Consider the following 10,792-nt stretch of genomic DNA (forward strand, 5'->3'; position numbering starts at 1 on the left):
CGGGGATAGAACCCAGGAGTCCTGGCTCCTGGCCCCCTAGACTCCCTCCCCCTCCCAGAGCTGGGGATAGAACCCAGGAGTCCTGGCTCCTGGCCCCCTACACCCCACTCCCCTCCCCAAGCTGGGGATAGAACCCTGGAGTCCTGACTCCCGGCCCCCTGGACCCCCTCCCCGAGCCAGGGATAGAACCCAGGAGTCCTGGCTCCTGGCCCCCTACACCCCACTCCCGTCCCCAAGCTGGGGATAGAACCCAGGAGTCCTGACTCCCAGCCCCCTGGACCCCCTCCCCGAGCTGGGGATAGAACCCAGGAGTCCCAGCTCCTGGCCCCCTAAACCTCCTCCCCCTTCCAGAGCCGGGGATAGAACCCAGGAGTCCTGGCCCGCAGCCCCCTGCTCTAACCACCTGCTTGGAGCACTGGGGATTTGAGGGGCAGCACTAGCTCTGGGGAGCGTTGAGTGGGGGGAACTGATTGGCAGACCCTGCAGATGTGCCCCCCGGCCCAGTCCCCAGGCATGTGACATCTTGAGCCCCTCCCATATCTCCCCCCCCAGCGCTCCCTCCCCTGCACCTGGGCTGAAGAGCCAGCCCCACCCACCCCCACTCCCCCAGCTCTGTCACTCACCCCAGGGGGCACAATGCTCCTTGTGTCAGACAAGCAGGGCTCAGGCCTGGTACCTGTGGCCACCGCACCCGGGCACATGCCTGCAGCATGGAGGGACCCGGGGCAGCTGCTGGGCTCCAACTGCCCTGTCTTGGGGGGGAAGCGGGGCTTTCTATCTCCTCCCCCCATGCACCCCACCCCTCACTTTGCTCCCCCAGTGCTGGCGTGCCCCGGTCAGCTCGGGCCTGGTTCAAGTCGACACCACAGGACCTACGGCAGCGACACTGAAACCCAGGGGCTAAGCCTGGCCTGGCCTCCGCCCACCGCAGAACCCACGGGCGATGCTCCGGACGGGCAATGCCCCGGATGGGCGGGTTTGACCTGCCCTCGTGGAGGCACCGGCCTGGGCCCCAGGAGACTGGAGGCAGCTCCCAGCAGGAGCCTGGCCAAGGCACTTTGGGCTCATCCGCACTATTAACAGCCCTGTCACCGCCATCCCTGCAGCAGTACGGCCCCACTGCCCACACCACCACCGCTCTACCGCGGAAACCGAGCAGGGACTGGTGCCCATCTGTACCGCCCAGCTCCTGATCCCCGAATCCCGGGCAGGGCAGGGGCCGTCTCCCCCCACGGCTGTGTTCTCGGGACACATGGGTGGAGTTTCCATTTACCCACCACCACCTGGCACCCGCTCTACCCACTGCTGCCCCCCGAGAGCGCAGCCTCGCCCCCACTCGTGCCGCTCCGAAACGTCCGGCCTGTCCTGCCGCAGGGCTCCGGCTCGGATGGGGGCCCAGCACGCGGGGNGCTGGGGAACATGGGGGGGCTGCTGCAGGGGGAGGAATCCTCCCTCTTGAAGTGACATGATTTGGTGTGTGGGGGGGTGAACCTGGGGCCCTTGCTCTGGGGCGACCTCGGGGGAGTTATTTAGCAGCTGTGGGTGCCGCCCCAGTGGAGACACAGGGAAGCGCACGGGAACGCTGGGTCCGGCAGCGTCTGAAACCTGGGAGGAGGGGGCGGGGTGAGGCTGGAGGGGCAATTTCCACCATGGTCCCGATTCTGCCACTGAATCCACAGCCCCCCTGCGCCCCCCTCGGCAACGTTCACCTCCCTTGCACAGAGACTGCACTGGCTGGTCCCCCACCAGCTCTGCCAGCCCCACCTTGTGCCTGTACAGTGTGGTGCGGGGGGGACTGGGGAAAGGGCCACGTTGCCAGCAGGGGGCGCTGCCCTAGCAAGTGATACCAACTCCCCTCTTCCCCCCCCCCCCGATGAAAGATGGAATGGGATGAGACCCAGAAACCACTCCCCTAGCTGCCCCCTCCCCCTGCAGTGTCCCCTCCTCCCCAGCACAGACCAGTAGCCCCCCCTACACAGAAGCTTAAAGCTGCCTTGAGGAATTTACCTCCGTGTCACGTCACAGGGCACCAAGAACAACATAAAAACAACACAAAAGAAAGGCCACTGCTACACGCGGGGCAGTCGGTGCCCCCCGCCCCGGCGGCAGGGGGCTGCCCCAGCACGGAAGCAGATGTCCCCCGCCCCCCATAAATATTTATATATCGATATATTCATCACACGCGCACACACACCGAGATCCGTGCAAACCCCGGGGGAGGGGGGGACCAGAACCGAGACCCCAAATCAAACCCACAGCAACCGGTGCCGGAAAGAAAGCAAAACCCAACGAGAGGGGGAGGGGGGAGAACCGACGGGTCCTGCCAGCCTGAGAGGGGGTGGGCAGAAGGGCGGCTCCGCCCGGCCCCTCGCGGTGCGGGGGGCGGGCGACTCTCGCTCACTTCTTGTTCTTCAGCTGGTTGGCCAGCCAGTCCAGGCCTTCGTAGAGCCCGTCACCGCTGGTGGCGCACGTGGCCTGGATGTACCAGTTGCGGTGACGCAGGGAATGCAGGCCCAGCTTGTCCGTGATCTCCGCCGCGTTCATGGCGTTGGGCAGGTCCTGGGGGGCAGAGGGGGGGGTTACAGACACCATGGAGAATTCAGCCCCAGGGCGGCCGAGGCTGGAGGGGCCCTGGGACGACACCCACCTGCTTGTTGGCGAAGACGAGGAGCACGGCATCCCGCAGCTCGTCCTCGGCCAGCATCCGCATCAGCTCCTCGCGCGCCTCGTTCACCCGCTCCCGGTCATTGCTGTCCACCACGAAGATCAGCCCTGGGGGGGTGGAGGGAGGGCACTGACACCGGGCACTGGGGGGGGACAATTCAGTCCCCCAGCTAGGGAGCCCCACCCCACTCCGGGGCCGTGTGTGACAGTGTGCCCCCAAATCCCTTCTCGGGGGGTGACAGTGCACCCCCAAACCCCTCCTCACCACCCCACCCCTCTAATGGGGGGTTGAACAAAGTCATTCACCAATTCTCTTTCCCCCACCCACTCACACCATGGCAGGGGAGGGGAGGGGGGGAGCAGGTAGGGTGACCAGATGTCCCGATAAAATCAGGACTGTCCCGATATTTAACCCTTAGCCCCGCGTCCAGATCAATGTACGATCGGGACGCCATTTGTCCCAATATTCGGGTAAGGAGGCAAGCGGGAGGGAGGCCCTGACCCCGTGGGTGCTCCGGGGCTGGAACACCCATGGGGAAAAACCGCAGCCAAGCTCCCCCCCCTCGCCTCCTTCTCCCCCCCATCCCCCCATCCCGTCTTGTCCCTGCTCCTGCCCCCCTCCCAGCGCTTCCCGCCGCCTAACAGCTGTTTGGCGGTGCTTTGCGCTTTCCAGGAGGGAGGGGGCGGAGCGGGAACGCGGGGCACTCAGGGCAGGGGGCAGGGCAGGGGTGGGGACTTGGGGAAAGGGGGTGGAATGGGGGCGGAGCGAGGGCGGATGCTTGAGCGGGAAGAGGCGGGGGGTGGGTGAGCACCCACCCAGCAGAGGGAAGTCGGCACAGTATGCGTGAGTGGCGGGCGGGGGGGTGAAGAGGCGAGTGGCGGGCAGTGGGTGGGGGACTGAGGAGGGACGCAGCAAGCCCGCAGATGAGGAAGGGTGCGGGGGCTGGGGGGTGGGGCGAACGGGGAGGGGGCGGGACCTGGGGCAGAGTGGAGGCGGAGCCTGGCAGGAGCAGGGGTGGACTGTGGGCGGGGCTGATGACACCAATATTTGTGTCCCGATATTTGAGTGTTGTGATCTGGTCACCCTGGGAGCAGGAGAAGGAGAAACCTTCTAACCCTCCCTCCCCCCACATATACTCAGCCAGCCCTAGACTATCGCTGGGGGGAGGGAAGGCCCCCCAGGAGAGTGGGGGGGGCTCTGCCCACCGTACCCTGGGTGTTCTGGAAGTAGTGCCGCCACAGGGGCCGGATCTTGTCCTGGCCGCCCACGTCCCACACGGTGAAGCTGATGTTCTTGTACTCGACAGTCTCCACGTTGAACCCTGCAAAGGAGGGTGGGGGGGTTAGCCACAGTCGTGGGGGGGCAGCCAGCCCTGCCCCCAGTGGGGGCTCAACCCTCTTTGCCTCAAGCTCTTCCGCAGGGTGTCCAAGCACTGGACTGAGACCCAGCAAACTCATCTCGCACAGGAGCTTCTCAATGGGCAAAGAAACTGAGGCAGGGAGGGGGGGCAGGGCGGTGCAGGTTCAGATGGGGAAATTGAGGCATAGAGGTCAGCAGCTTGCCTCCAAGTTCAGACGGCAGCAAAACTGGGTAAAGAACCCAGGCGTTGTAACTCCCAACTCCTCCCCTCTAACCACCAGCCCCCACTCCCCTCTCAGAGCCGGGAGAGAACCCAGGACTCCTGGCTCCAAGCCCCCCCCCTCCCCGCTCTAACCACCAGCCCCCACTCCCCTCCCAGAGCCGGGAGAGAACCCAGGAGTCCTGATGAAATGGTCTATGGGGAGCCAAACAACGCTAGACAACAGCCAGGGCCCAGGCCCGTTATGGGTCAGCTGGTCCTTTCCTCCTGCCCCCCAGGCCAGCACGTGGGGCTGTGTGCTCACAGGACCACGCCCGTCACGTGGGAGTCCCCGTCCCCACGGCCGGGCCGGCTGCTGGGAGCCCCAGGGGCCGCGGCCCGGCTCCCGGCCCTACCGATGGTGGGGATGGTGGTGACGATCTCGCCCAGTTTCAGCTTGTAGAGGATGGTGGTCTTCCCGGCCGCGTCCAGCCCCACCATCAGGATGCGCATCTCCTTCTTGCCAATCAGGCTTTTCAGCAGGTTCCCGAAGATGTTGCCCATGGCGGCGGCGGGGGCGCGGTGCAGGGGCTCCCGGGGCCGGCTCGCTCGTGGTTCCTGGGCAGCGGGAAGGGCAAGGCCGGCCGGCGTCAGGTGCCTGCGGTGACGGCAGCTCCCAGCGGGCGCGGGCCCCAGGAGCTCAGCTCCACGGCAGGGCTGGGTCGGGCGGGGCATTGGGTGGCTCAGGCCCCGAGTCCCGGCTCGATGCCCGGCTGACCCAGCCCTGATCCCCATGTGTTCGACAGCCATGGCCAGCAGCGACAGTCAGGGGCCCCTGCTGGCCCATTGGCTTCAGGCTACCCAGCCCCATGGCTGGGGGCAGAGGGGAGACCCGCCGGCAATCGGTGAGAAGGATCGGCCCGGAGCCCAGGGCAGCCCCACAGCCTGGTTTTGTGCACCACACAAGGGACCTTTCTCCCTGCGTCACAATACTGAAAGGCAGAGCCGGGGGCAGCCGTGCCAGGCCGTGCCCAGCGCCCACCAGGGCCAGCTGCCTCGGCTGCCCTCGCTCCCCCTCGGCACCGGCAGCAGGGTCACGACAGTGCTGCCAGCGAGGGCCAGGAGCAGCACATGCAGGGCTGGGGGGGGGTGGGGTCCATCGCACAGGCTCTTAACGCTGTGCTAACCAATCAAAACAGGCCTTCCCCCTGCGCCTGCCAACCGCAGCCCCCAGGAGGTGGGTCCAGACCAGCCTTAACACAGATGGGGAAACTGAGGCACTGAGACAGGGACTTACCCAAGGCCATGGCGTCAACAGAAGAATTCCCAGCCTCCAGCCACTAGACCCCACTCCCCTCCCCTCCCCGAGCTGGGAACTGAACCCAGGAATCCTGGCTCCCAGCCCCCCACTTCCCCTATACCTGTACATGGGACCTGCTCAGGGGAAGGGGGCACCGGCACCGCTCACCTTTCCAGACCATTACTCTCTCGCTGGTGTTTTAGGCCATTCCCTGCCCGCCCACGCCAGCACCTGATGCTTCACCTCTACAGCCTGCCCATGGCACTGCCAGGGCCCCCCTCAGACGCCCCCGGGCCCAGATGCTCCAGACCCATGAGCCCCCTCCCCCCCCGTGAGAGCACTGGGCCCTCCCAGCAGCCCCCAGGACTCCCAGGGCTGCGACCCACCCACCCAAAATGACTAATAATGAAGCACGACAACGCTCCCTGCCTTCCACCCCCAACACTTCACAAGTGATAATGGGGGGAGCTCCCCCCAGGAAAACCCACAGGGGGTTCACTCTCTGGTCAGCATGGGGGCAAAACCCCAGGCCCTGCTGCCCCCACCCTGGGAAAGAAGGGCCCCTCGGGGTGGGAGGTAGCCCCCAAGCCTCAGGGGGGGCCCTGCTCAGAGAACAGGGCTGCGCTCACTCTTTGGAAGGGCCCTGCCCCCCCACTGGGCTCTCAGCCCCTTCCACTATTGGGGTCTGCAAATAGGACCCCAAAACCAGCCTCCCCCGGCAGCAGGGGGACAAGGCCTGCTGCCCCCGTCGGGATGCTGGCCCCCAGCTGGGCTCCCCGCTCTCCCCAAGGCACACCGCCCCCCCCAGACACCCCACCCTGGATGAGGCCCTGGGGCAAGGGACGCCTGGGTCCAGCTCCTCCGCTGAGTCTGAGACACCCCCACTCCCAGGGCTCCCCAGGCTCAGTGACACGGGCGGGTCGGCTGCCCCCCCCCAGCAACAGGCCCCACTGCAGCCCCTGCACCTCCAGATGGCCTGCACACAAACCCTCACCCTGTCGGGGGATCAGGCCTCCTCCCCCCATGCACCCCATTGAGCGTGCCCCCCCGGAGTACGGGCCCCATTGCATGCCCCACACCCCGCCCCCAGGGGGCTGGCCTGCTCTCCCCATGCACCCCACTGAGCGAGCCCCCCCGGAATACGGGCCCCATTGCATGGGCCCCCCAAGGGGCTGGCCTGCTCCCCCCCATGAACCCCATTGAGCGTGCCCCCCGGAGTACGGCCCCCATTGCATGCCCCCCCCAAGGGGCTGGCCTGCTCCCCCCATGCACCCCACTGAGCGTGCCCCCCCGGAGTACGGCCCCCATTGCATGCCCCCCCCAGGGGGCTGGCCTGCTCCCCCCATGCACCCCACTGAGCGAGCCCCCCCGGAGTACGGCCCCCATTGCATGGGCCCCCCAAGGGGCTGGCCTGCTCCCCCCATGCACCCCACTGAGCGTGCCCCCCCGGAGTACGGCCCCCATTGCATGCCCCCCCCAGGGGGCTGGCCTGCTCCCCCCATGCACCCCACTGAGCGAGCCCCCCCGGAGTACGGCCCCCATTGCATGGGCCCCCCAAGGGGCTGGCCTGCTACTCCCCAGGCCCCTGCACCCCGCACCTACCTGCTCCGGCTCCGGCTCCGGCTCGCGCTCTTCCTCCCGCCCCCTCCTCCTCCTCCTCCTCCCCAGCTGACTCTGCACCGACCCCCTCCCCCCCAGCCGGAAGCAGCAGGCCCCGTGCACGCACCCGGAGATCTCGCGAGAGCTCTCGCCTAACTCTGGGGAGAGGGGGGGCAGCAAACCTCGCGAGATCAGCAACCCATCTCCATGGCAGCAGCTGCAGCAATGCATGGGGGGGGGGATTGCTGCACTAGTGGGGGAGGGGAAGTGCAAGGGGGGGTGCATTGGGGCTGCATTGGGGAGCTGAGGGTGTGAAGCATCGTGGGTCTTGTGCATGCCTGGGGGCGCTGGGGTGGGGCTGTTACCCGGGGGATGATGCGTGTGAATGGGGGGGTCACATCAGCGTGGGAGTGGGACACGCGGGGGCTGGAGCGTGAATAGGGAGGCTGAGATTCATGATGGTGAGGTGCCATCGGGAGTGTGCATGGGGGGGCCGTGGTGTATTAGCGGGAGATATGCGAGGGGGGGGTCATGGTGCATTAGCGGGGGTGACGTGCATGCAGGGGTCATGGTGCATTAGCGGGAGATGTGCGTGGGGGGCTGTGGTGCATTAGTGGGGGCGATGTGCATGTGGGGGTTGTGGTGCATTAGCGGCAGATGTACATGGGGGTCTGTGGTGCATTAGCAGGGGTGACGTGCATGCAGGGGTCATGGTGCATTAGTGGGAGATGTGGTGCATTAGCGGGGGTGACGTGCATGCAGGGGTCATGGTGCATTAGCAGGAGATGTGCATGGGGGGGTGTGGTGCATTAGTGGGAGAGGTGCGTGGGGGGCTGTGGTGCATTAGTGGGGGCGATGTGCATGTGGGGGTTGTGGTGCATTAGTGGCAGATGTACATGGGGGTCTGTGGTGCATTAGCGGGGGTGACGTGCTGTTGCGGATTGTGGGGGAGTTAGGGCCCTGCACCCCTCTTCCTGAGATTCACTGCGACTCTCAACCAGCCAGAAAAGCAGAAGGTTTATTTAAGGACAGGAACACAGTCTCAAGCAGAGCGTGTAGGTACGACCAGACCCCCTCAATTAGGTCCCTCTGGGAGGTTCAGGGAGCTTAGACCCCAGCTTGGGGTTCCCTGCGTTGCACCACCCAGCCCCAACCGAAACTAAACTCCCAGCCCCTCCCGCTGCTCCTCTCCTTTGTTCAGTCTCCCGGGCAGAAGGTGTTAATTCTCCCCACCCCCGTTCCTGGCTCAGGTTACAGCTCAGGTAGCTTCCTTCAAGGGAAGTCCCACATCCCCACTGCAATCCCCCTGCAACATTCCCAGGTCAAATCTGCCCTGCTCCCAGCTCCGTCACAGCATGGCCCTTAATGCTGCATTTCCTGGGTTTCAGAGGTTCGCATTTAGCCACATTCCACGTTCTGGAAAGCTGCCCAGGTGACGGCCTTTGGCAGCCTTAACTCTGCATTGACAAGGATTTGAGCATTTAATTTCCTTAGTTTTTAAAACATTAAATCTCACACACACACCCCATGTCCCACAGGCCCCCTCTTCCCTTCCGCTGCCTCCGGCTTCTTGGCAACAATTACCCCAGCCATGGAATATCCCTTCCCTGCCCCTGCAGTGTCTCCTCAGGCCACACCGCCCAGCCGGGTTCTTCCGCCCCACGGGGCGGGACCTGCCGGTCCAGCCACTGCGGAAAAGGAGCAGAGACTAGCATGGAGTCCGGGGGGATATTTTTTTGAAGGGGGTGGGGGGTACTGAGGGAGGGCAGCAGGACAGTCCAGTGAGTAAGACACTAACCTGGCATGTGGGAGACCTGAATTCAAGTCCTGGTTCTTCCACAGTACCTGGGTCAGGCTACACCGGAAGTTATTCCCGTAACCCTCAAAGCCCCGTGTGCTTAAACCAGCGAAAGGCCCCGTCCTGGGGCATGATCCCCGGCTGTGTCCCTAGTGTGGTAAAGGCCCCCCGACCGTATGCTGGGGGTCTGCATTCCAGGGTCTCTGCCCCCTAGCGGAGATGCAGCAAACGGGTAGAAGGAATCTGCCCCCACCATTAAACCATCTCCCCCTACGCCCATAACGAGCCACAGCACAAACGGAGGGGGGTGAGGGGCTGCTGCTTCCCAGCCTGACAAATGGCAGTGAAGTCTGGGGGGGTTCAGACCAGAGCCTCCTAGACTGGGTGCTTGGGGGAGACGGGGGAGGGGCTGTCATGTGCTGGGGCCCCGATCCCGGCAAGGGGACCTCAGGTAAGGCCCCTGTGCTCTGGGGGGAGCAGCAGTAGGTGGGGAAGTGGGGGCACCGGTGGGGCAGTGGCGGGAGGGGGCTGGGGGTCCATGAGGTGGGAGAGAGGGGGCCCCCTCGGGTGGGAGGTCTCTGAAGGACCTGGGGAGCAGAGTCCCTGTAGGGGAGGAAATGAGGGTCACTTGGGGGGAGTGGGGGGCTCCCCACAGCTGCAGCAGGCTCGGCCCCTGGGCTTTGTCTCCCCTGAACTGAGGGAATGAACGCCCTCTGCGGCGCGTGAGAAGAAAGGGCCATTAAAGGCAGTGAAGGGATTGAGCGGGGCTAATCCATCCCGCGCGCATGACTGACCCGGGGAAACGCGCGGGGCTGGGGATTAGACCTGGGGGGCTGGAGGGGGCCGAACAGCGGGGCCTGAGCGCAGCTCATTTCACAGCCAACTAAACCCAGTTCAGTGCCCAGCACACCCTGGAGCCAAGCGTGGGGATGGGATGGGATGGGGCCTGGCCCGGCCCGGGGGGGAGCAGCGTGGGCTGCAAGCCTGGGGGGGCTAACAAGGGTGTCAGTGTCCCCCCGTTCCTTGGGGGGGGGGACAGCCCTGGACAAACTCCTCCACCCGGCAATCCACTGCATAGAGACCCGTCAGCCACTGTCCTACCTCATCCCTCCACCCCCCACCTCCTCCATCCCTCATCTCTACCCACTCCTCCATCCCCTCACCCCCGCATCCTTCCCATCTCCCCCCTCCATCCTCCCCACCCCCTACCTACCTCCTACCTCCCCTCACCCCCTATCCACCTCATCCATCCATCCATCCCCCCCACTCCCCCACCTCATCCATCTCTCATCTCTACCCACCTCCTCCATCCATCCCCCCCAACCCCTACCTACCTCCTACCTCCTTGATCCCCCCCAACCCCTCTACCCACCTCATCCTTCCCATCTCCCCCCTCCATCCTCCCCACCCCCCTACCTACCTCCTACCTCCCCTCACCCCCTACCCACCTCATCCATCCATCCCCCCCAACCCCTACCTACCTCCTCCCTCTCCCCCATCCCCTACCCATCTCATCCATCCATCATCTCTCTCCCTCTCACCTTCCCCATAGGGCCCATCTCTTTGGACAAATCCCCAGCCCCAGCCCCTCATAGAATATCATGGAATATCAGGGTTGGAAGAGGTCATCTAGTCCAACCCCCTGCCCTCTGCGTCTGGGGGGTAGCCCAGCAGCCCCCCAGACCCATGAGCGCTCACACTGCGGGGGGGGGGACTGGGGGACTCTTTCTTTTTCCCAGTGGAAAATCCGCCCCCCCTCCCCCGGCAGCTCCCCATCGCTGGCTGGGGCCGGCCGGCCTGGGCACCTGCCTGCCCCACTCCCAGCTAGCCCCATGGCTATAGCCAAGCCAGCAGCGGCCCCTGCTGGCCAGA

General features: G+C 65.3%; 1 protein-coding gene across 2 annotated transcripts; it reads right to left on the bottom strand.

The window, feature by feature from the left end:
- Positions 1–1,400: 1,400 nt before the first annotated feature.
- On the bottom strand, positions 1,401–7,256 carry ARF3 (ADP ribosylation factor 3). 2 transcript variants are annotated; one of them, XM_034792311.1, is made up of 5 exons: positions 7,135–7,256; positions 4,640–4,844; positions 3,876–3,986; positions 2,648–2,772; positions 1,401–2,559 (listed from the first exon to the last, which is right to left on the bottom strand). In XM_034792311.1, exons 2-5 carry the CDS (start codon positions 4,785–4,787, stop codon positions 2,398–2,400), a joined length of 546 nt encoding a protein of 181 aa, XP_034648202.1. In that variant the 5' UTR covers positions 4,788–4,844; positions 7,135–7,256; the 3' UTR covers positions 1,401–2,397. The 2 variants fall into 2 exon arrangements, with proteins under 2 accessions (XP_034648202.1, XP_034648201.1); XM_034792310.1 differs by having other exon boundaries at positions 4,640–4,841; positions 7,126–7,178.
- Between the last annotated feature and the right edge of the window lie 3,536 nt (positions 7,257–10,792).

Source organism: Trachemys scripta, chromosome 16 (genome assembly GCF_013100865.1).
Source record: "Trachemys scripta elegans isolate TJP31775 chromosome 16, CAS_Tse_1.0, whole genome shotgun sequence".
Lineage (NCBI taxonomy): Eukaryota > Metazoa > Chordata > Testudines > Emydidae > Trachemys > Trachemys scripta.